The sequence below is a fragment of the Labrus bergylta genome, chromosome 13, assembly GCF_963930695.1.
Source record: "Labrus bergylta chromosome 13, fLabBer1.1, whole genome shotgun sequence".
Classification (NCBI taxonomy): Eukaryota; Metazoa; Chordata; class Actinopteri; order Labriformes; family Labridae; genus Labrus; species Labrus bergylta.
This window is the reverse complement of record NC_089207.1, coordinates 542,999-566,161: the sequence shown is the minus strand read 5'-3', so window position 1 is coordinate 566,161 and position 23,163 is coordinate 542,999. Positions and strand designations below refer to the sequence as shown.

General features: G+C 44.0%; 1 protein-coding gene across 1 annotated transcript in view; it reads right to left on the bottom strand.

Moving 5' to 3' along the window:
* Positions 1–22,470, bottom strand: part of abcb6b (ATP binding cassette subfamily B member 6 (LAN blood group) b) — a 34,328-nt gene extending 11,858 nt beyond the window's left edge. Inside the window, exons 1-16 of the mRNA XM_065962290.1 lie at positions 22,098–22,470; positions 19,913–20,005; positions 19,733–19,809; positions 19,478–19,593; positions 19,186–19,307; positions 18,278–18,387; positions 17,999–18,064; positions 17,800–17,925; positions 17,339–17,415; positions 17,181–17,244; positions 13,404–13,489; positions 12,306–12,363; positions 11,584–11,688; positions 3,479–3,653; positions 3,192–3,304; positions 1,415–1,509 (exon numbers count right to left, since the gene is read on the bottom strand). Of these exons, the coding sequence (XP_065818362.1) occupies positions 1,415–1,509; positions 3,192–3,304; positions 3,479–3,653; positions 11,584–11,688; positions 12,306–12,363; positions 13,404–13,489; positions 17,181–17,244; positions 17,339–17,415; positions 17,800–17,925; positions 17,999–18,064; positions 18,278–18,387; positions 19,186–19,307; positions 19,478–19,593; positions 19,733–19,809; positions 19,913–20,005; positions 22,098–22,470 (1,856 nt within the window). The remainder of the gene's footprint in view (positions 1–1,414; positions 1,510–3,191; positions 3,305–3,478; positions 3,654–11,583; positions 11,689–12,305; positions 12,364–13,403; positions 13,490–17,180; positions 17,245–17,338; positions 17,416–17,799; positions 17,926–17,998; positions 18,065–18,277; positions 18,388–19,185; positions 19,308–19,477; positions 19,594–19,732; positions 19,810–19,912; positions 20,006–22,097) is intronic.
* Positions 22,471–23,163: the final 693 nt, after the last annotated feature.

Here is a 23,163-nt window from a genome sequence, read left to right as displayed (position 1 = left end):
TTACTTTTGTTGACCTGTCATCACATGTCATCGTCATATCCTCCAATCAGCTTTTAATTTAATCTCTCCATCCCTCTCTTTGTGTCAGCTCTAATCCTGTTTTCCTTTCACCACATCCCTCTTTTCCTTTCATCTCCCTCGCACACATTTGGTTCTTCTTTTCACTTTGGTCTTGTCTTACCACCCCGTATGTAATCACATTGTAACAGATCGCTCTCTTTTATATGTACAGAGTATGTGTTAATGCACCCAGTGTCAGAGGATTATCATGTCCACATCTTCACCAGGCCACAGACGTTTATGTTTCTCAGATGATGTAGCCTCCTGACTTTGACCATCTCCTGACTTTTCCTTTAGCGTCATCATGAAGCTTAAATTTTCTGTTTTTAGCTTAACGTCTCAAATATTAGCTGGATTTCAGTTAAATTTGGTAAACCCACTTCTACCTACATCAGGATGAAGTTCAATGACTTGGAGATGCCTTCACTTTTCCTCATGTACCAGCATCAGGTAAAATATTAAATGGTCCATTACTTCAGCTCACACCAAATGCCTGCAAAACTATTATCATCTGGAAGTTTTCAAATAGGTAGCTAATGTTAGCATGCTAAAAGGCTTAACAAAGAGTTCTCCAGAGCTGATTGTGAATGGAATAACCTTGATCTGCAAACATTATCAAAAAAACAATCCTTTCCTCTTTTCTTGTGGTTCTACTGGATATGGGTTTCCTTTTGATGAACCCAAGCGACCAATTAACAACTACTTTTCATTTTCAGTCGGATCAGCCCCACAGAGAGGAAGAAAAGGTTGCTCTGCTCAATCAGAATTAATCAACAACTTACATTCTGGTGCTTTCATAGTGGTCTAAAACTGTTTAGCTGCATACCTGAGAACACTGCCAGCTCAAATGGCTCAAATAATAAATCACAGCTGCTGCAGTCACCTGTCAATCAAGGGGCGGGGCTGTAAATGTGCATCGTGCTTTCTCTCCAAACCAGCCAGCGTTCATAAATAATCACTCAAACATAACTGATATGCAAACACACATTCCATCACAAAGTTATTGTAAATAATATTAAATCTAAATATTCAATAAATGATTATGTAAGCATTGTTATTATCAGCATGTTAGCATGGTTCATGCAAACGGCTGTCCACCAATGTGCCCGGTTCAGTTTGAGGTTTCTGCCACTGCTGCCCATACTTTGTTGTAAGTGGAAAGACTGGTCAAGACCACGGGCAAGGAATGGTATTCTCACCTTAACTTTTGGTCCTGAGGGAAAAAGTATTTTGGACTAAACCTGACTAAATGAGAAAGTGGGAAAGGACCTTCATAAGTTCGGTCTGCTGTCTGCAGTAAATCAAAGGACTTCCTACGAAGTTAAACAACATATGACTTGATATGTAATGTCACCTGTGTGCGACCACAATAGTCGTCCTGTTGGTGCAGACCTTGGCCAGTGAAGCCTGGATGTTCCTCTCAGTTTGAGTGTCCAGTGAAGACGTGGCCTGATGAAACAAAACAAACACAGTCGAAGTATCATGAAGTGAGAGTGTTTGTGTGAGTGATTGCTGTAATGTTGGTTTCACTGCTTTATTGAATAATTATAGCTTAACCAACAAAAATGGGACACACATGGAAAGAGATGTTCAAGTAATTGAAATCAGGCTGACTGAGGAGTCCGGGGTCTTTACAGGAAATCACTGGATCAGAATATTTCTCTCAGTTTTATGAATATGGTTTTGTTAAGACTGAATGAGGCCTGGTTGGTTTGTCTACATTTCCTTTGATGTTGATGAGTGATTCAGTTGTGTGCAACAGAAAGACTTCTGACGACCATCTAAATGCACATGGCTGAATCTATACAATAAAAGGGTAGGTTAGAATTTGCCTCTTATTCATGCATGCAGATGGTATCTTTGATGGTAAAGTCCACTTCAATGGTGGGCAGGAGGACATAAGAATCATTCTACCAATCGAGTGATTTGTGGAGGACCCACTCTATCTACAAAGCAGCATGGTGGGAAGGCAAAGTGACGTCTCAACATTGACAACTGACAGTAGGGTCAAGTCGAAATGGAAACCATCGACTGGACAACTTATTTTGCATGCGCACTGCAACTTTTTCTCATTTATCCAGGAGATCTCTGGTCCAAAGTGAAACCAAAACTGACCACTCCATTCCGCTCTTGGCCTAAATTATGGAGTTTTTCGAAACCTTGCTATGAAGTTTTGATTCCATCCACCCATTCAGTTCCCACCTCATACTTTATTTAGCCCATTCATCACAAATCACAATAAAGAAAATATATGTGAAAATTCCTCAGGTTCAATAAAGCATCCATCCAGCCATTCATCCAACCTATAACCTGCTAGTGTAACATCACAATACTTCCCATTTTGGGATTAATGAAGTCCATCCATCCGTCCATCCCCCTATAGGGTGAAGTCGAAATGGAAACCATTGACTGGACAACTTATTTTGCATGCGCACTTAAAATTTTTCTCATTTATCCAGGAGATCTCTGGTCTTAAGTGAAACAAAAACTGACCATTGACTTCCTCTTTAGGCCTAAATCATGGTGTTTTTCTAAACTCTTTGGTACTACTATTCTGACTACTGCCTCAACTTCCCTCAGGATCAATAACACACAAATCCACCCACCCATCCAACCATCCAATCTGCAGGTGTTACACAGCATTTTCCCAGTTTATTGGGATTATGAAAGTCCGTCTGACAATCCATCCAACCATCCAGATCCAACCTGATACTTTGTTTTGCCCATTCATCAAACAAATAACAAATGCATCACACAATACAAACAATAAAAAATGTTATTGTTTAAAGTTGTATTTTGGGGCATTTTTGCCGTTATTGGATAGGACAGCTTAAGAGAGAAAGGAAATGTAGGGAGGAGAAAGTAAGGGATGACATGCAGCAAAGGGCAGACTGGTTTTGAACCCACGGCCACTGCGATGAGGACTATAGCCTCTGTACATGGGACGCGCCACATAACCGCTGGGCTATCCATTGCCCCCAATGCAAACAATCAGTGGTATTGTACAGTGGTATCATTTAGACACAACCACAATATCGTGTAGCCATCTTGTAGAGAAGCACTCAGCTTGGTTTGTATGAACAGGTAGCTAGGTGTATTTTAGTTTTAAAGGCCCTCCCTTGTGTCCTCACCTCATCCAGCAGAATGATCCGGGGCTCTTTCAGGATGGTTCGAGCAATTGCCACTCGCTGCTTCTCCCCGCCACTGAGCTTCAGACCCCGCTCCCCAACCTCGGTGTCGTAACCTGGTTGGACACATTACCATCATCTTCAAAACGATCAATCATTTGGTTACACATTAAAAAGTCACAACATTGAGGTTGATTTGAAATAGTTGACTGTCCAGAAAGAGGTTGGACATCTATGTAAAACAACAGACGTATATTCTTCATAATCATCATCACACACCCCGGCCTGACCCTTAGGAAGCTCCAGGATCCTGCTGTGTATGTCAGCAGCCATGGCGGCTCTCTCCACCTCTTGGTCGCTGGCTGTAACTCGGCTGTAGCGGATGTTGTTGCGGATGGTGTCGTTGAAGAGAACTGTATCCTGGGGAACGACGCCGATGTACGACCTCAGAGAAGACTGACGCACCTTGGACAGAGAAGAGGACCGGTCTTTAGCCTCAGAACTGAGAGAACACAGGTATCCTGTGGACATAGATCAGCTTTGAAACCCGACAGGCATTAAGGTACTTCATGTCAAATCAACAAACCACCTTGGACCTGGGATCCTCAGATCTTTGGGTCATGACCCAGACTTATTTCATGTTGGAGTTCTCGCTCTACTTGCTCTTGATATCCACACACACACACACACACACACACACACACACATCATACATCTACATAAATGTTGCATGGATTAATCCATCCTATACTATATAATGCATGCTGCCCCAGGTCACAGACAGAACATGTCCTGAACAGATTTCTGTCACCGTCTCTCCCTCTCTCCTCCAGGTTTCCACATATCTGACTCTGCCTTCTTCCTTTTTATTGACACCTTATTTCTCCTTACTCCTTTTCATGTCATGCAAAGTGTGGAAGGACATTTATGAGGGCTAGATCTTCATCTATATTAAATATTTCCTTAAAAACTGTGCTCAGGTTTCTAGCAGCATTGCTACAATCGTCTTCTGTTGTTTTAGAGAGAGAGAAGTGGACATCTTTTAAAGAATCAGAACGCTATAATGGAAAGGATGTGGCTTCAGTTTAAACGGTAAACACAGCAGAGAAAGTAAAGTTAAGTATTTTGGTGTATCAACATTTTGTAGAAAATGTTCAAGATTCTGTTTTCTAAATACAAAATCAAAAAAACATCAGTAGTTATTAAAAATGTGCACACCAGTTGTACGCGTTTTTTTATTTAGAGGAAACCCACAACATACGAGGATGTTGAGATTTTAATTCTTTCTATCTGTATTTTCACTATTCTACCACTAGAGTCTGTGCGTATGCGTCGTCATAGCCGTGCTGATATTTACACCCATTCCTTAGTATAAATACGAGTTTGTAAATTCCACATTCTGCACGGTATTATGTTTCCTGTCTGGCGTTGGTGCTCATCGAAACCCCCCAGGAGGAGCTGGAAACATTGCTGGAGAGAAGGAAGTCTGGGTTGACTTACTGCGCTTGCAACCCGACTTCGGAGAAGCGAAAAAAGATGGATGGATGGCGTGATGGACTTACTTATGTGAGTATGCACTGTGGATTAACGAGGCCCCGGAGTGTATGACTCGTGACCACTTTCATAAAAATAAACACCCTTCTATTTAGTAGGATTATCAAAACACAATTTCTATTCTTCTATTGAACTGTGTTTACAATGGGGCACTGATAGCTATAGCGGTTATGTCACATGCCCCATGTACGGAGGATGTAGTCCTCATCACAGCGGTCGTAGGTTCAAATCCGGCCTCTGCTGAACATCATCCCCCGCTCTCTCTCCTCCAAATGTTTCCTTCTCTCTTCAGCTGTCCGATCCAATAAAGACAAAACGCCCAAAAAATAACTTTAAAAAGAACAACTATATTTACATCTCCATCCTGTCTGAAACAGATGTTCCAGACGAGATGAAACTCTCGTTCCTGCCTGATCTGATCAGTCGGGATTCAAACCTGTATCAGCACAGAACTCGTAATGTTCCCTCTCTCCTTGTATTTTATGAATCTGGCTCTGGATCTCTCCTGAAATAATTTCCGGTGTTCAATAACTCTCTGGTCGCTGCGCAGTACTTTGAGTGTTTCCTGTTAAAGCTTTCCTCCACAGCCACAACAGTACAAATTCCATTTCCTGCACCAGCTCGGTTTGGCTGCTAACCACTCACTTTCCCCTAATTTGATCTTTTTGCCGTTTAGTTTTTGGTATTCATTCCACTCGAGAACAACATGACATCTGTTTCTAATCGAGGCGGGCTGACAGAGCTCAACACCAAATCTTTAAAAAGAGAGAACGAGGCAGATGGAGAGGGAGAAGAAGAAAGACGGATAAAAATGAGCCGTTTAATGTTTTCACTGAAGCATCAACTGAGGAAGAAAGAAGGGAAATGTAAGAGTGAGACAGCTGTCCTCACACAAGAAATATATCAATAAAATGTAAGATGATGTAGTATTCCAAATATGTCCTAACCAACACTGTCCTAATCAAGTCCACAGGTCCTGCCATAAGCTTTGAATCTTTATTGGAGTTTTTAAAATGTTTTTATAACTTTAACCATGTGCTGTCAGGTCCTTAAACATCGCCATTAGAAAGGAAAATCACCAATATAAAGTTTAGAGGAACATGATGCAGAAACTCCCCCAAATAAACTCAATCAGGGTCAAATACGTTGAAGCACCACGATGACATTGAAGCAGTTCTTTCATTTTATGTCCATGGATAATCAGGTCCAACGTAGACCAGTGGTTCTAAACTGATCTAGCCTCGGGACCCACCACCAACTCCTTCATGAAAAGTTGGGAACCGAATTTCAGATACTTTTCAACCAATCAGATTTGTTAAATAAAATATTGTGCAGTTTGGACCTCAGATAAACTGCAGTACAAAACGTGACAGAACAAACACACAAAACAAAACAAACATGTTGAAAAGCGCTTCATAGACTTTATTACACAATATTTGTTCCAGGCAAACAGCGACCCACTGAAGATGGCTCCGTGACCCACTTTTGGGTCCCGACCCACCAGTTGAGAAACACTGCCATAGACTATAACTTATATTATTGTTCCAAGAGAGAAACGTCTCAGGTATCCTCTGTTACTACGTGTCCTGCTTCAACCCGGTCCTGATTCTGCTCCTGCCCTGACCCGGCCCTGATTCTGCTCCTGCCCTGACCCGGTCCTGATTCTGCTCCTGCTCTGACCCGGCCCTGATTCTGCTCCTGCCCTGACCCGGTCCTGATTCTGCTCCTGCTCTGACCCGGCCCTGATTCAGCTCCTGCCCTGACCCGGTCCTGATTCTGCTCCTGCCCTGACCCGGCCCTGATTCTGCTCCTGCTCTGACCCGGTCCTGATTCTGCTCCTGCTCTCTGACCCGGTTCTGATTCTGCTCCTGCTCTCTGACCCGGTCCTGATTCTGCTCCTGCTCTCTGACCCGGTTCTGATTCTGCTCCTGCTCTGACCCGGTCCTGATTCTGCTCCTGCTCTCTGACCCGGTCCTGATTCTGCTTCTTGTCACAGATGAAAGTTAAATTCTTGCGGTCTGAGGAATTTTTTTGTTCTGACAAACAGGAAAGGGTGTCAGAGACTAAGAAGAGTACTTTCACTGTGATTAGCTGTGATTGCTAACATGGCTCAACAGGAACAAAGCTAAATTGAAACCGCTGTTTATCCTGTAAATTAAAATAAAAAACAGGAAACTGATGGACACACGGATGAATCACTCCAGGATTGAGTAATGAGCAGTTAGCCTGCGGTGTTAGGGCCAGCAGAGTTGGACTCATCAGGGCTTAACTACATGTGGCGGCCATATGCAGGGACAAACAGCGGGGCAGAGGACTTTGGCACTAAAGAACAAACCTATCAGTCCGAGCTGCATGCACCGTGGTCTAATAAAAACCTGGACACACCTTGACAAAAAGAAAGAAGACGGCAGAAAAGACCGGAGCATGACTACACATTCACAGATCACTGTAACACCATCCAGAGTCAGAGAGTCAGGACCATTACTCTTTGGGTCTTCCCCTGTTTCTCTCTCTCTCTCTCTGGAGTCATGTATTTAGACAGATTTGGAGAAAATCTTAATATTTTCTTTGAACCGCAGAAAGAACAGATCCTTTAATCTAAGAGCAGATGTGTGCAAAGAGCAGAAAATCTTTGTGTGAAATCCCAGACTCAGCGAGAACATGTGGACGTCATTTAGAGAACCAGATATTAAAGTTATTCATTACAGAGTCGCTTGTAATCACAGCAGAAGAGAACAATTTCATCTTTGATTGGAAACTTAAAGGAAGTCTGCAGCGACACATAAATGTGTTGTTGTCAGAGCCGTGTTTACATGGACGGGACGGCCGGCTCCTCCCCTTGTGTATAAAAGCTGTTTTAGTCAAGAACTAGAGAGAAGAAGAAGAACATACTCACTGATTATTTGAATGTTAGTAAGAGTTTTTAGATCACGCTCATTCTGTGTCAGTTTACATGAAATGTGAAGCTACGAGCTAACTACAGAGCGCTAACATTAGCATGCTAACACAACAATGTGAAGCTACGAGCTAACTAAAGAGCGCTAACATTAGCATGCTAACACAACAATGTGAAGCTACGAGCTAACTAAAGAGCGCTAACATTAGCATGCTGACACAACAATGTGAAGCTACGAGCTAACTGAAGAGCGCTAACATTGGCATGCTAACACAACAATGTGAAGCTACGAGCTAACTAAAGAGCGCTAACATTAGCATGCTAACACAGCAATGTGAAGCTACGAGCTAACTAAAGAGCGCTAACATTAGCATGCTAACACAGCAATGTGAAGCTACGAGCTAACTGAAGAGCACTAATATTAGCATGCTAACACATCAATGCAGGACACAGCTAATGTGAAGCTACGAGCTAACTGTAGAGCACTAACATTAGCATGCTAACACAACAATGTGAAGCTATGAGCTAACTAAAGAGCGCTAACATTAGCATGCTAACACAACAATGTGAAGCTACGAGCTGACTAAAGAGCGCTAACATTAGCATGCTAACACAACAATGTGAAGCTACGAGCTAACTAAAGAGCACTAACATTAGCATGCTAACACAACAATGCAGGACACAGGTGATTGCAGCTCGAGCTAAGGACAATGTCGTCCGCCGCTAGCGCTTAATTTTGCTTAATTTTGGTGCAGTTAGTTTATAACTCCTTAATGTGAGTGGAGGGGGGTTGGAGGTTTGTCTCTGGAGGAGAGCGGAGGCTTCAGTATGGAGGAGGCAGTTTGTTTTGGTTTCATGCTGGAGCTCAAGGGCGACATCTACTGGATCAAAAAGTCGCACATCATTCAGGATCAACGAGTTAAACCCGACAGCCCTGATGTGAACATAATTACCGTAACATCTGGAGTATATGTGCATCGGTATATGACCCCTAACCACAACCTGCAGCTGTGTCGCTCTTTTAGTACGCTACGGACTGTTTTCTTTGAATTCAGGATTCTGTCCGACTGAGAGAGAAAAGATGTTAAATGTGGCGCCGCCAGCCTGCTCCGTGTCGCTATGTTTCCCAGCACAACACAGAATGAACGGGGGGGGGGGGGCGAATTTTCAACGGCGTCAGGTCATGTGCAGTGGGTGATGTTGGCGGCTGCTTATCAGTCATGACGGTGTGATCGTAGCGGTATAAAGAACGCAGAGGATGAAATAGTTATCAAATGTGCACTTTTTACTCCAGGGCTTACGGTAAACAACGGATACTTGTTTGTGCGGTTTGTTTTTTCCTGGGAGAGTTCTTAGAAGATTACACATTAAAGAAGTATTTATCGACCACAACATGAAACGCAGGCTTTAATGGAGTGATAACAGGCAACATGTGAAACAGATGTGTCAAAACTCTAACTTTGACATTTCTTCTGCACTAATCACAGATAACTCAGATGTTACTGAGCCGTTTAAAAAAAGGTTAACCACACGGATAAATACTTTATTTTGCTGTGTGTGATTGTTCTTCATGACTAATGGCTCACAGATCACGGGATTTGATTTGTTTCTGTTTGACATTTTTCTAAAGGCTTCTGCTGCGTTAACTGGGTTTAGCTTTTATATGATCAGGAGATTTAGACTGTAAATCTTAATGTTTGAAGCCTGAGTGGCGCCCCCGTCTGTCCCTGCAGGGGGCGCTGGAGTCCCATCGATGGCGGTTTCCGCCGTCTCAGTCTAACTTTCAGTCAACCTAACGACAGGCTGAGAGCTGGAGCTGAGGCGGGTTTTAAACCTCCTGACAAACCGTTACACCGCGCCCACCTGTCAATCAAGTCAGCTACACGCCTTATTGTGAATAACTCTTATCCTTCATCAAATCAAAACTGATGAGTCATCAAAACATTCACCCCCCGTACAGTGTGTGTCCATCCAGACATGAGCTAATCACACCTATTTGGTTTTTTGAACCAGGCTGTAAACATGTTCATCTCTGCTGTAAAAACAGGCTTTTTAGAATGGGTGTGTATGTGACTTCCTGTGCTTCTGCAGCCAGCCTCTAGTGGACACTCCAGGAACTGCAGGATTTTACACTTCAGGATCCGCTTCATTTTTAAACACCAGAGGTTGCTGCTTGTCAGTAGGGTCAGGAGGACCTTTCCAGGATATATAATCCCTCGAGTAGACTCTGGGTCTATCCCACGGACTCTTCCGAGTTGGGCTTGCACAGAAAACCCCCAAAGTGAGGCTTCCACGAGGCATCCAATCAGAAGCCTCAACCACCTCAACTGTCTCCTTTTGACTTGAAGGAGTAGCGGCTCTACTCCGATCTCCTCCCCCTCTCTCTCTACGGCTGAGCCCAGACCCCCTCCAGAGGAAACTTCCTTTGCCCGCTTGTACCCCTGATCTTATTCTTTCTGTCACCACCCACAGCTCATCACCTTTGGTCATGAATTATTTCCTGTTAAGGTAATTGCCTCCAGTAAGATTACACTATGGTCATCACATCTCACATTTCTAACTTGTTTTTTCCTGAAAAGCTTTTACGCCATCAGTTGTTGTTTTACGAGAGTTGCATTTTATCCGATGCCATCTGACTTTTTTGCTCTGTTTATCTGCATCTATCGCCTGCTCTAACGGGATTGGCCAATACTACTTTGACTTCAAAACAATCTACAACTTGACCACAAACAAAAGACCCATATGCTTACAATGCTGAAATCTTGTCCCTTGTCTGCAGCTTCTGCTCTACTCTTCAGAATTTCCAACATTTGACTTGATAATTAGCGCCCCCTCCTGGCCGCCTTACTTATCCTAACCCTTAAAACTAGCTTAACAGTACGTGCATTCATTTTGCATTTTTTCTTTTGCAGAATCTTAAACAATTTGTGGTGAATTCTGACGAAAGGTTGATAGTCAGAACCACTCGATGGACAAAAGTTTAAAAGCTGAAAAACACACAAAATAAAAGAATGAATATTTCAGCAGAGTACGACAGGACCGTTCATCATCGCCCTCCTCCCGCTAAAAAAGATAAACAGTCTGACTTTAATTAAGGAGGCGACAAAATGTGTGATGATTAAGCGACCCTCCTGCTGCGTAATTACAAACAAGCGTCCTCATCATCATCACAGCCTGAAACAGCACATCTGTCATACTCGGACAGGTGTTCATGTGTGTGTCAGAGCGTCTGTCATCATGTGTTTGTGTTTTTTTTATTGGGACTTTTGAGTTTCTTTTAACTGCAATAAATGGGCTATCTTTACACACCAACACACACACACACACACACACACACACGCATACACACACATACACATCTGGCGTCTGGACTCGTTGCTGCATTATTCAGGAACCTTTTACTATGATTTATTCACAGTGTGACCGGAGCTCACACACTCAGCCCAGCTGTGTGTGTGTGTGTGTGTGTGTGTGTGTGTGTGTGTGTGTGTGTGAGAGAGAGAGAGAGGGGGAAAGTGGAAGTCAAGGTGCGTGAGCCAAAGGCAGGAAACAGCCATGACGGAGAGATGAAAGGAGAAATAAAGCGAGATGAAAGGAGACACAAGCGGTAACGCTGACTGCAGTTAAATTGAATAGTTTGACATTTTGTGAAAAGTGTTGATCACTTCCTCAGCGAGATATATGAGAAGATATAAAACTGTCTCAGGATGGTGCCAGAACAATAAAGTTACAGGCAGCAGCTGATTGGCTCAGCTTAGCATATAGACTTTGAAACACCAGGAGTAAAGACAAAAAAATCACTAACTGCCTGTATCTAAGCTTAAAATCAACAAAGTTTGGTTTTTATCTACCATGGCCATGATATACTTAATGATGGCCTAGCGGATTAACAGAATGCTGCATGTACAGAGGCTAAAGTCCTCAGCAGACGGCCAGGTCGTTTACCTTGGAGATGTCCTGTCCATCAACGCAGATTCTGCCGATCTGAGGGTCATAAAATCTGAACAACAGACGCAGGATGGAGCTTTTCCCTGATCCAGATGGGCCAACCTGCACACACACACAATACACACAATACACACATAAACACATTTACACTGTTGTTTAAAGTCATATTGTCCACATGTTCACCTTTCATGTTGTCAGTGTGTGAAACCTGTAAATCAGCTTCACATGATTTATGTGATACTGGTGTTGGTAAATTCCCTTTTTTCCCCTCTGCCTGAAACGCTTTGTTTCAGCCGCTATTTATTTAAGGCCCCCCTCCCCACGTGCCCACTTTCTCCTGATTGGTCAGCTCTCTGTAAGCCTTCCAAGGAGCAGAATGCTGCAGGGCTGCCAGGGGAGGGCTGCTCTCCAGGTCTGGGAGAATAGAGTCTATGTAAGAGGTTTCAGCGTAGAGGCCTAAAGCCGTCCTGTGATATCTGTATCAGGGAACTTTTGTGCGATTTACAGAACGAGCCGTTTAGCGCCCTCTGTAGACTCATCCTGGGATTACTCCAACATACATTTACCTCATGATCTGAATCTTTGCCCACATTTAGTTTGGACTTTAAAGAAACACCTGACAGGCTTCCATGATGCTTCTGAATCAAGCAGGTTTATTTAAACATTTCTTAACTGTCTGTGCTATAGAGAAGTGAATGTGTGAATGCAGGTCAACTTACCAAAGCTACCGTCTGTCCCGCCTCCACTGTAAAGCTCACATCCCTGAGAACCTCCATGCTACACACAAAACAAACAAACAGGATCAAAATCACTTCTCTTAATCTCCGTTATACTTCCTGATCTCCAGCAGGGACTTCTGAAAGTTTGTGGTTTTTAAAGAAAGACAAACAATGACCATGAAAATTAGAAACATGCCTGTTGAAGACATTTGATTATTTGAGGTTTTGTTGTGTAATGACTAATGTCTTTCTCCTTTTTCACACAAATCACCGACATCTGGATCTTTTGGACACGTTTGCTCAGATCAAACTATCGAAATGACAAAAACACAGAGGAGGCCAATCAAGGCGCTTCATTAATCAAAAATAGAGACGTGTGTTTTTCATCCTGCAGAGAGCAAGTGATGAAATCAAGCTGAGTCACTTCTGACATCAACATTTACATGAAAAAAACAAATTATAAAGGAGCAATATTTAACTCTGACCCCTAGTGTTTAAAATGGGTACTGTAGTCCAAATTCTAAACATCATAGAGAGCTGTCCCCCCCCCCCCTCCTCCTCCTCTCTAGAGTCCATGCTCACTCAGGTCACCATGTGGTGGACTCTGAAGCTTCAGTGTTTATCCAGCTCTGCATGGGTCTGTAAACCTTTCTGTGTTCTAACCTCTCTCCATTTTTCAAAAGCATCTCCAATATTGATCCTAGTTTGAGCACGTTTCTGCTCGTGGAGCTTATTAGAAACATGCAGAGGCTTTTTAGGTCGGGTACAATCACTTCTATCTGAACCACTTCTCTTGACCGCTTCCATCGCTGCAACACCTGTTGACCTGATAACTGCTCTCATATCTGACAAACCGAGGGGCGTCCAAAACGGCCGTGTGGGGGGCGTGTCTTAAAAGCTTCTACCTTCTCTGGTCCAAACAAATCCAGAGCATCCAGGAGCAGAATCTAAAGTTAGAAGGAGGACATACTGGCTGCTGCATTGTTGTCAGAGAAGCCAGCACTTCAACATAACATGTTTCCTTAATGATCAGAGAGTAAGATACCTTTATCATTTCACTCTCTACACATCTTACTGAGATAGTTTTTGGCTACACACCCGGGCGCGTAGCTGAAACAGACTCTGTCAAACTCCACCTGACCTGCTGTGAGCCACAGGTCCTGAGCATCCTCAGCATCCTGGACCTTGTCGGAGAAGAGAGGAGAATTAAGATGAGAAAGACGAGGGGAAAATAAATAAAGAGCTTTTACATTTGTTGCTGAAAACATAGAGCTACCTGAAAAAATAATCTCAACTCCCTCCGTCCTCTTTGGGCCCGTCAATCATCTTAAATAATTTGCATGCACACTTGGAGAACAACTTAAGTTGAACTTTTAAGAATCACAATGTTTGGATAGATGATGTTTCATGACATGTTAGCAGACTCCATGTGCAGATGATCATCATGTTGTAGGGTCAAAAGCACAAGGACAAGCTGGACATGAGTTTGAGTCTTTCTTTAGTAGTCAGCTGCTGTTTTCCAAGAAGGGGGAAGATCCAGGGTCCCCTTTGAAATCTGCTTGGTCCCACCACATTCCCAGCCTATGATTGGCTATTTACCTTACAAGAGGCGGGATCTATGTCAAATCAAGTATTTGAGCTACGTCACATAAACAGACTGACTGAAACTATGTCCATGTTTTATACAGTCATCGATGGCGGTCACCGGAAATGCTGACTGAACCTAACTTTCAGTCAGTCTAGTAACAGATAAAGAGGTGGAGCTGAGGTGGGTCTTAAAGGAGGAGTCAGTAGAAATGTTTATAAACACCACATTCAAACTAGGCCCCTCCTCCTGGGCTCATCACCACCAGAGGCGCTCACTTATTGCAGGACGTAGTGTCTATGTTTACCGCTTGTACCCAGACTGCAAACTGCCTTAGAATATTAAAATGTTTTAATAGAAAAGCTGATAATTTAGCATGCTAGCACCAGCTAACCGCCGGTGTTTGGCGCCTACCTGCCCAACAGTAAACAAACAAACTCCACCTCCACGGGTAAAAGCCAACACAAGGTTCGTCCTTGTGTAAGTCTATCAGTATGTCATTAACGACCGTGTACAGGACTTTACATACACGATATAACTCATGAGTTTTTAGTAACACGGCCTTTCTACACAGCCAGCGGCGAGGACAGAAGACCGCCACGTACAAGTCTTGGTTATTGTCACTAAAGCTAACGACTACATCATGACAGTGAACTAACTATGTATGTAGTGTACCTTGGAAGTCATCATCCCTACATAAGTGATATCTGTGAGACTGTTCTGGTTTACATGGAATGAAACAGCTAAACATTAAACAACCGTTAGCCAAACGTGTTATGTTAGCTATGCTATGACGTTAGCAACATGTCACGTGTTGTTGACGGTCAGTGTCGGCTGGTATACGGTAGGATTTCAGTTTGGAGACATCGCTGTTATGACACCAAACAACACAACAAGACAACGTTATAATCCTCCTGAGTCCTGTTATCCTGCGGTGGCGATTCAAGCTTCCCTCGAGTTTAGCTTCGTTTGCCTCCAGCTAACGGCGTGGCGTTATTGTGACGTCGGCCCGTAAAGGGTCTGCAGATAAGATAATATGTATTTCTCCTTAACCCTCATTGTACTCCCTCTCTTCTGCATCCCGTCCCTCCTGCAGACTCCGGACTTTAACTGTGATATAAATCATGAGGAGGGTTAAATATATTAAACTCCATTTTACGATTTATCACCCTCAGCTTAGCATTGCCTTTCCTTCTGACCTCCTCCTCCTCCTCCTCCTCCCCCTCCTCCCTCTGACCTCCTTCTCCTCCTCCCTCTGACCTCCTCCTCCTACCTCTCCTCCCCCTCCTCCCTCCTCCCTCTGACCTCCTCCTCCTCCCTCTGACCTCCTCCTCCTCCTCCTCCTCCTCCTCCCCCTCCTCCCTCCTCCCTCCTCCCCCTCCTCCTCCTCCTCCTCCTCCCTCTGACCTCTTCCTCCTACCTCTCCTCCTCCTTCTGACCTCCTCCTCCTCCTACCTCTCCTCCCCCTCCTCCCTCTGACCTCCTCCTCCTCCCCCTCCTCCCTCCTCCCTCCTCCCTCTGACCTCCTCTTCCTCCCCTTCCTCCCTCCTCCCTCTGACCTCCTCCTCCTCCTCCTCCTCCCCCTCCTCCCTCCTCCCTCTGACCTCCTCCTCCTCCTCCTCCCCCTCCTCCCCCTCCTCCCTCTAACTCCTCCTCCTCCTCCCCCTCCTCCTTGCCTGCAGTTTCCCAAGCCAAAGAAAAGGGCCGCTGTTTTTTGAGGTCCCTCTAATGCCTTTGTGCACATTCATGTGGCTGTTTACCATATCAAGGGACTGTGAATGTAGGAGCCTTTAGTGAGGCAGCCGGAGGACGCCTTTTCCCACCGAAACACACACAAAAAGTCAGACAAACACACACACACACACACACACACACAGGCGGACACGCAGACACTGTGTTTTAGTATGTGTATGCGCACAAATACACACAAACACACAAAAGTCACACACAGACACTTGTTGACCTTCTAATCCGCTGACCTCTGACTGTGAGAGTTTCTGTGTTTTCCAGCTGAAGCCGACGGACGCTGATCAAAAACTCTTCATGACGATTTAGTTTATATCTGAATTATTCACACAGACTTCTCTTCATCCATCACTGTGACCAGGATAACTTTTATTTACCGTTATCTCACCCTACATTAGACTGATTATAATCCAACTATAACCATCATTACTGCAGTCACAGTTTATCACTAATCAGAGTTATTATGTCAGATAAGCAGAAAAATTAGATAATTGCCAAATAATATTAAAAAAAGATTTAAAATATATAATAAAAGTCTCTTCAAGATCAAGTTCAAGTTTATTAAAAGCCATTGCAACAATACAGTTTAAAGGAATTTGTCTTGGTAACCAGCGTTTATCTTTCAACATGCCGCCTACAATTATTATTATTTTTTATGTATTTATTTTTAATTACAAGGACCAACAAATTAACACAATAGACAACAAACCACAACAACAACATACAGACACATGAACAAAGATTAACAACAGCAGTTTTCACAGTCAGTAGAGCTAAATAAGCTCATTCATATTCTATTCAATTGTATTTGCTGTTCCTATTACACTGAACCATTCCTCTTTTAGAAATATTGCCAATGGGGACCATTCCCTTACAAAAACCTTAAGAGTACCTCTGAGTACATGAGATAATCTCTCCAAAGGCAAGATGGACATCAGTTTTTCATACCACATTGAGATATCAGGAGGATCTTCATCTAACCATTTCTGTAACATTGTGAGGCGTGCAGAATACAAGGTAACTCCAAGAATGTACTGGTGCCTACGGTCACAGAAGTCCAGTCCAAGAACAAAATGATGAGGATTTAAAGGAATATAACACCCAAATATTTTCTTTATCTCATTTTGGACTGAGAGCCAGAATTCTGTGATTTTAGGACACGACCACATAAGATGACCATAAGTGCCACAACTACTTTTGCATATCCGACATAATGATGAGCATGTAGGGTCATATTTACATCTGATAGCTGGGGTCACGTGCAGTCTGTGGATGATCTTATACTGAGTCTCATAGGATTTGTTCGAACATTTAATAAAATCTCTCTCCACATCTCATCATCGAGATGGTACCCAAAATCTTCTACAGTTTATTTGTCGACAGTGTTTAGACATCGATAAAAGCTGCCTGGGATTAAAATAGCAACATTCCCAACCAATTCCTTGTTGTTGCTTTTTTAAGCAGCGCTCTTTCATTCCCCTTTATATCTTTTAAAAGTTCATCGTAGTAACGTCAACGTTTACCTGAAACGCCTCGTGTCTCACCTCTTTCTGCTCGGTCAGCAGGGCCAGCATGTTCTCCATGTCCACAAACGCACTCTGAATCAGCCTGCAGACAAACAGATCCTTATTCTGATTAGGAGCACTCATAGTTTGATTATAGCTTTAGTAGCAGAAGAAGTAAAGGAAACGAGGAGTCTCACCTGTAGTAGGTTCCAAACCAGTTGAGAGGAGTATACAGCTGGATGATGTAGGTGCCGAACAGAACGTAGTCTCCAACCTTTAAAAGTTTATGAACATTTAAAAAGAGAAAATATTGCAATGTCAGTTTTTAACGATATTCTTCAACAGGAGTAAAAAGGAGAAAATAGTCAAGTAGAGTAGAATACATCAAAACTGTACGTGAGCACAGGACATAAAGATATGTAACTCTGACCCCTGGTGTTTAAAATGGGTACTGCAGTCTAAATTCAAAACATTGTAGAGAGCTCCCCCCCCCCCTAGAGTCGATGCTCACGCCGGTTGCCATGTGGTGGACACTGAAGCTTCAGTGTTTAGCCAGCTCTACATTTGACCTGATAACTGGTCTCATATCTGGCAAACCGAGACCTACACCCGTAGACATGTTTTTTTTATTCCCCTGTTATATTTTCTCCTGTCGTACCTGGAACTGCCCCTCAGACACCAGGTGAGCGCAGAGCAGAGATCCGGCGAGCAGTCCTGATCCTATGATAACGTTCTGCGTTTGATTCAGCAGAGCCAGAGAGGCCGAGCTCTTCCACTCACAGAACTGCACAAACAAGGAAAGCAAGTCAGTAGCCAATCTCTTCTCTCGTGTGTCTTACGCAGAAACACGAGCTTACCTGGTACTTCAGAATGGCGTCCTCAAAGCAGCAGACTTCATAATCCTCTGCTCCGTAGTATTTGACCTGTTTAAATAAATAAAAGTCAGAGAGTGAGGAGTGAGACCTTTTTTAAACATCCTGAAATCATCCTAGAAAAACATCCAGGACAAACTCCACCTGACCACATGGCTGTGACCCATGTGTGGTAACTCATTCAAAGCTTAGTTTCCTCCACCAAAGGTCAGAGGTGGAGTTATAATTAAACAAGCAGTGAAACTAGCTGGACACGAGGAATACCGTCTCAAAGTTGAGCAAAGAGTCAACGGCTCGAGACTTGGCCTGGTTGTCTTGGTCGTTCATCTCTCTCCTGTATTTGGTCCTCCACTCTGTGATCAGGACGGTGCAGGCTGCAGAGAGAGACCCGTCTGGTTAGCATCAATGCAGAGAAGCATTTGACCAGGCTGTTGTGAAATCAATAGTAGGACCTAAAGCTATAACAAGTTGCAACAAGAATATTATTGTCTGCAATCAAACTCCTTAAGTGCATTAGAAAGAGGTTATCTCAGCGCTGGTGGGTTTTTCTTAAAGGTCACATATCCTCCTCCTCCTCTTCAGGTTAAATAAGTCTCAGAGCTCCTCAAAACATGTGTGTGAAGTTTCTTGTTCTAAATCCACTCTGATCCTGTATTTGATCATGTCTATAAACCCCTCTATTTCAGCCCTGCTCAGAACAGGCTGTTTCTGTGTCTGTACCTTTAAATATGTAAATGAGCTGTGTCTGACCACGCCCCCTCTCTGGAAGGGCTTGGGTGTACTCGGTCTTTCTCGCTCCATGTCCTATTGTTCACGGTGAGAAGGCAGACTCAGAGGGCAGAACAAACACCTAGCTGTGGGAGTGTCACCCACCTGGGGGAGGGGCTACTGCCCTTTGTGATGTCAAGGAGGGAAAATACTGGGAACTTGTCTTGGACTCCAGATGAATCATTTAGATATTCATCTGTCAGTCTTGTCCAAACACCGACTGTTAGCTTGTGCTAGCGTGCGTTAGCTTGCAGTGTAGGTACAAGCAGTAACCGTACACACTATGTCCTGCAGGGGGCGGAGCTTCTGGGGGAGATGAGCCCAGGAGGAGGGGCCCCGTTTGCATGTTGTTTACAAACAATCTACTGACTCCGCCTTTAAAGAAAACACACAAATCGACTCACTGAGGTAGAGGAGCATGCAGGTGAAAACGATGAGTCCAAACCAGATATTGAAGTAGGAGATGAAGTAGATGATGGCGATGATGATGTCACAGACGGTGGGAAGGATGCTGAACAGGATGTAACTACACACACACACACACACACACACACACACACACACACACACGCGCGCGCACACACACACACACACACACACACACACACACACACACACACACACACACACACAAACAATGGAAGCTTTTCGTTCTATAAGTGTGTTTTTTAATACCATGGCTCCTTCCTGTCCTACCTGAGCAGGTTGTTGATGGACGAGGTTCCTCTGTCGACGCTCCGCAGCACGTCTCCGGTGCGTCTGTCCAGGTGCCAGCGCAGAGACAAACCGTGCAGGTGGGAGAACAAACACACCTTCATACGGAGGGGGCAGAGAGAATATGCACATCATCTTAAGTTCTTCTGCTTCACCTGAGTCTTTTCTTCTCACCTACACCCCCCATCTCAGAGTGACAGATACAGGAAACAGAGAACAGTGATTTCCCATTGGTACCTGAACGCCTCGGCTGGTAAACTGCTGAACTTTGATCCACATGAACTGACGCAGGTTGCTGATGAAGCCGGACGTGCCTACGAGAAACAGAAGAAGAGAGAACATCGAGCTAAGATTGCTCATATTCAAAGTGATAATTTAAATTGAACACACAACTGATTCTTCAATGTGTTCACACACCTGCTCCTCCTCCCTGCAGGAACTTCAGCAGTGTGTAGATGCAGACAGTGGAAACTAGTGAAGTCCAGCCGCCTCCTGCAGAGAGCTCATTCACTGTTGACACACACACACACACACACACACACACACACACACACACACACACACACACACACACACACACAGTCTGTTATTGCACATGAACAAGAGTCCCTCTGCCTGACGGTTACTTTCTCTTCTGGTGTTTTGATATAAACAGTTTGTGGTAGATTATTTCTGTTTGTTTACTTGTCACGACTCGTTTCCAAGCCGAAGATATTTTGAAGATCTGAATACTTCGTCCATCACTGACACACAAAGTCAAAACATGTTTGCACCCTCCTCTTTCTGCCACACATACACACACACACACACACACACACGCACACACGTTCATTACCATTTAGTAGAAACGTTCGGAATCAGGATGAAATAAAAAACAAATATTGGAGGAAGAGAAAAGAAAATGTGAAGATGAAGATGAAGAGAGAGATGGCAAGAAAATGAAAAGAGAAAAAAATCATAAAAAGAGGAAGAGAACATAATAAAGATGTAAGTGTGTGTGTGTGTGTGTGTGTGTGTGTGTGTGTGTGTGTGTGTGTGTGTGTGTGTGTGCGTGTGTGTGTGTTTTCTGCTCTTTGGCTCTGGCTGCTGGACTTGGAGGTTTGGAGGCGGGGTCGCACCAACAGACAAAACGTCCGTTGTACCGGTGTGTTAACTCCACGAAAAAGGCCGCTAATGCCTGCTAAGCATGACTGGCAGGAGGGGTGACCTCCCAGAAAACACTCTGCATGCACACACACACTTACACACATTTACACACTCACACACCAATACCCCCCCCCAGACTCTGATGCCTCTTCCACGCCTTCCTCATCACACAAAGCCGCGCTCGGCCTGGTTCTCGCAGCGCTGGCTCAGACTTTCATGTCGCTCCAGAAGCCAAACTGCAGTTTTTGTAAAGAGGAAAAGGAGGAAAGCTGACTTCCTCTGAAGTGGAGACTTGTGTTTTGTTGCCTTGTGGTGGATGCAGTCCTGGGTACAAAACCGGGTACAAAAGGCCTTGGCAGATGATGACACTGCCTCTAAACATGAAGCTTGTTTCCTCCTTCAGACCGATCCTAAAGTTCACTTTTCATTAACTTAACTTATTCCAGTTTTAAAGGAAATATTTTTATTTTTATTTCTGAAATGAAGTTTTTAAAAGTTTTTTTGGTTTGTAGTTCTCAAGTTTCTCAATCCGTTTTCACATCTGCACTCCTGAACATTTCTAGATCATTTCAGGAGGACTGCTTCAGATACGCTCCTGATCTGTTCACACATGCACCTCAATATAAATGCAGTAGAACATACTGGAGAACAGGAAACATGCAGCAGCAGGTTGATTAGAGCACGGAGATGGTAGAGGTGGCGTGCAGACAGTCTATGTTCGTGCAGCGATCACAGGGAATAAACGACTTTTACAACTAACATAGTTAGAGAAAACACAAACATTTAACTGAATTTGTCGTATTGACAAAATTGAATCAGTGAATTAGCAGGAACTCTTCTGTAGGGGCTTGGGTTGAGAGGCGGAGGGTCGCCTGGTGAAGTCTCGATGCGGACCAAAGTCTGAAAGCTGGAGAGGTGACAGGTCACTTCCTGAGTACTGCTGAGGTTCCCTTGAGCAAGGCACCATACACCCAAAAGTTCTGCCATACTCCACTTGTAGCAGCCCAACCCTGACATCTCTCCATTAGTGTCCACAGGTCGTGTGTGTGATTCGGGCCGTCGTGTGTGAGAAGCATGTCTCTCAATATAAAAGTGTAAAACCAGAATTTCTCCTCTGGGATTTATAAAGAATGTAAAATAAAAATGTAATGTTTCTGCTGCTTCAGTAACATGGCATCCCCAAGGATGTATCAGGAGGGTATAAAGGAGACTGATAAAAGTCAGTCTAAAAACTAGAGCACACTGCCACCTGGAGGTTCAACAGTGAAAATGCAACCACTCAGAATCAGACAGAGACTGAGTTATTCTGCTTTATCGTCTAAAACACCTTTAAAAAAAAAATATTTTATACAACTTGGCTTTGAAACACGTTTAAGTAATATGTAATACAGTTGGATGCATTAAGAGCTCGTTCTCTGGATTAGAGATTTTCTGTCCACAGAGGATTTCTTCTTACCGATGTTCTTGGAGTAAACTGGCACCAGCACATTAACCAGCCGCTCAGCTGCCAGCAGGCCCGCACAGAGCAGCACGAGTCCCTGCAGAGCTGCAGAGCCTTTGGGCCAGACGTACGGCAGCAACAGTCTCACCTTCGTCCCAAAGCCTTCCCACGCAGACGGTGAGGAGGGGGGAGAGGGAGAGGGGGGAGAGGGGGGAGAGGGGGGAGAGGGGGACGGGGGGTACTGGACCTGAAAGGACAGAGACGTTTGACAGAAAGGGGAGGGATGAGTTTTGTCAGATATAATGTTGAGGTGTTGGAGAGCAGACAAACTAAGAAGTTCAAAACAAACAGTAAACCAAAGGTGAGACACAGGTGAGACAAAAGACATAGGTGAGACTAAGTACACAGGTGAGACTAAGTACACAAGTGAGACTAAAGACACAGGTGAGACTAAAGACACAGGTGAGACTAAGTACACAGGTGAGACTAAAGACACAGGTGAGTCTAAAGAGACAGGTGAGACTAAAGACACAGGTGAGACTAAAGACACAGGTGAGACTAAAGAGACAGGTGAGAGTAAAGACCCAGGTGAGACTAAAGAGACAGGTGAGAGTAAAGAGACAGGTGAGACTAAAGACACAGGTGAGACTAAAGAGACAGGTGAGACTAAAGACACAGGTGAGACTAAAGACACAGGTGAGACTAAAGAGACAGGTGAGAGTAAAGACCCAGGTGAGACTAAAGACACAGGTGAGACTAAAGAGACAGGTGAGAGTAAAGACCCAGGTGACACTAATGAGACAGGTGAGAGTAAAGACACAGGTGAGAGTAAAGACACAGGTGAGACAAAAGACATAGGTGAGACTAAGTACACAGGTGAGACTAAAGACACAGGCGAGACTAAAGACACAGGCGAGACTAAAGGGACAGGTGAGACTAACGACACAGGTGAGACTAACGACACAGGTGAGACTAACGACACAGGTGAGAGTAAAGACACAGGTGAGATAAAAGACACAGGTGAGAGTAAAGACACAAGTGAGAGTAAAGACACAGGTGAGAGTAAAAACACAGGTGAGAC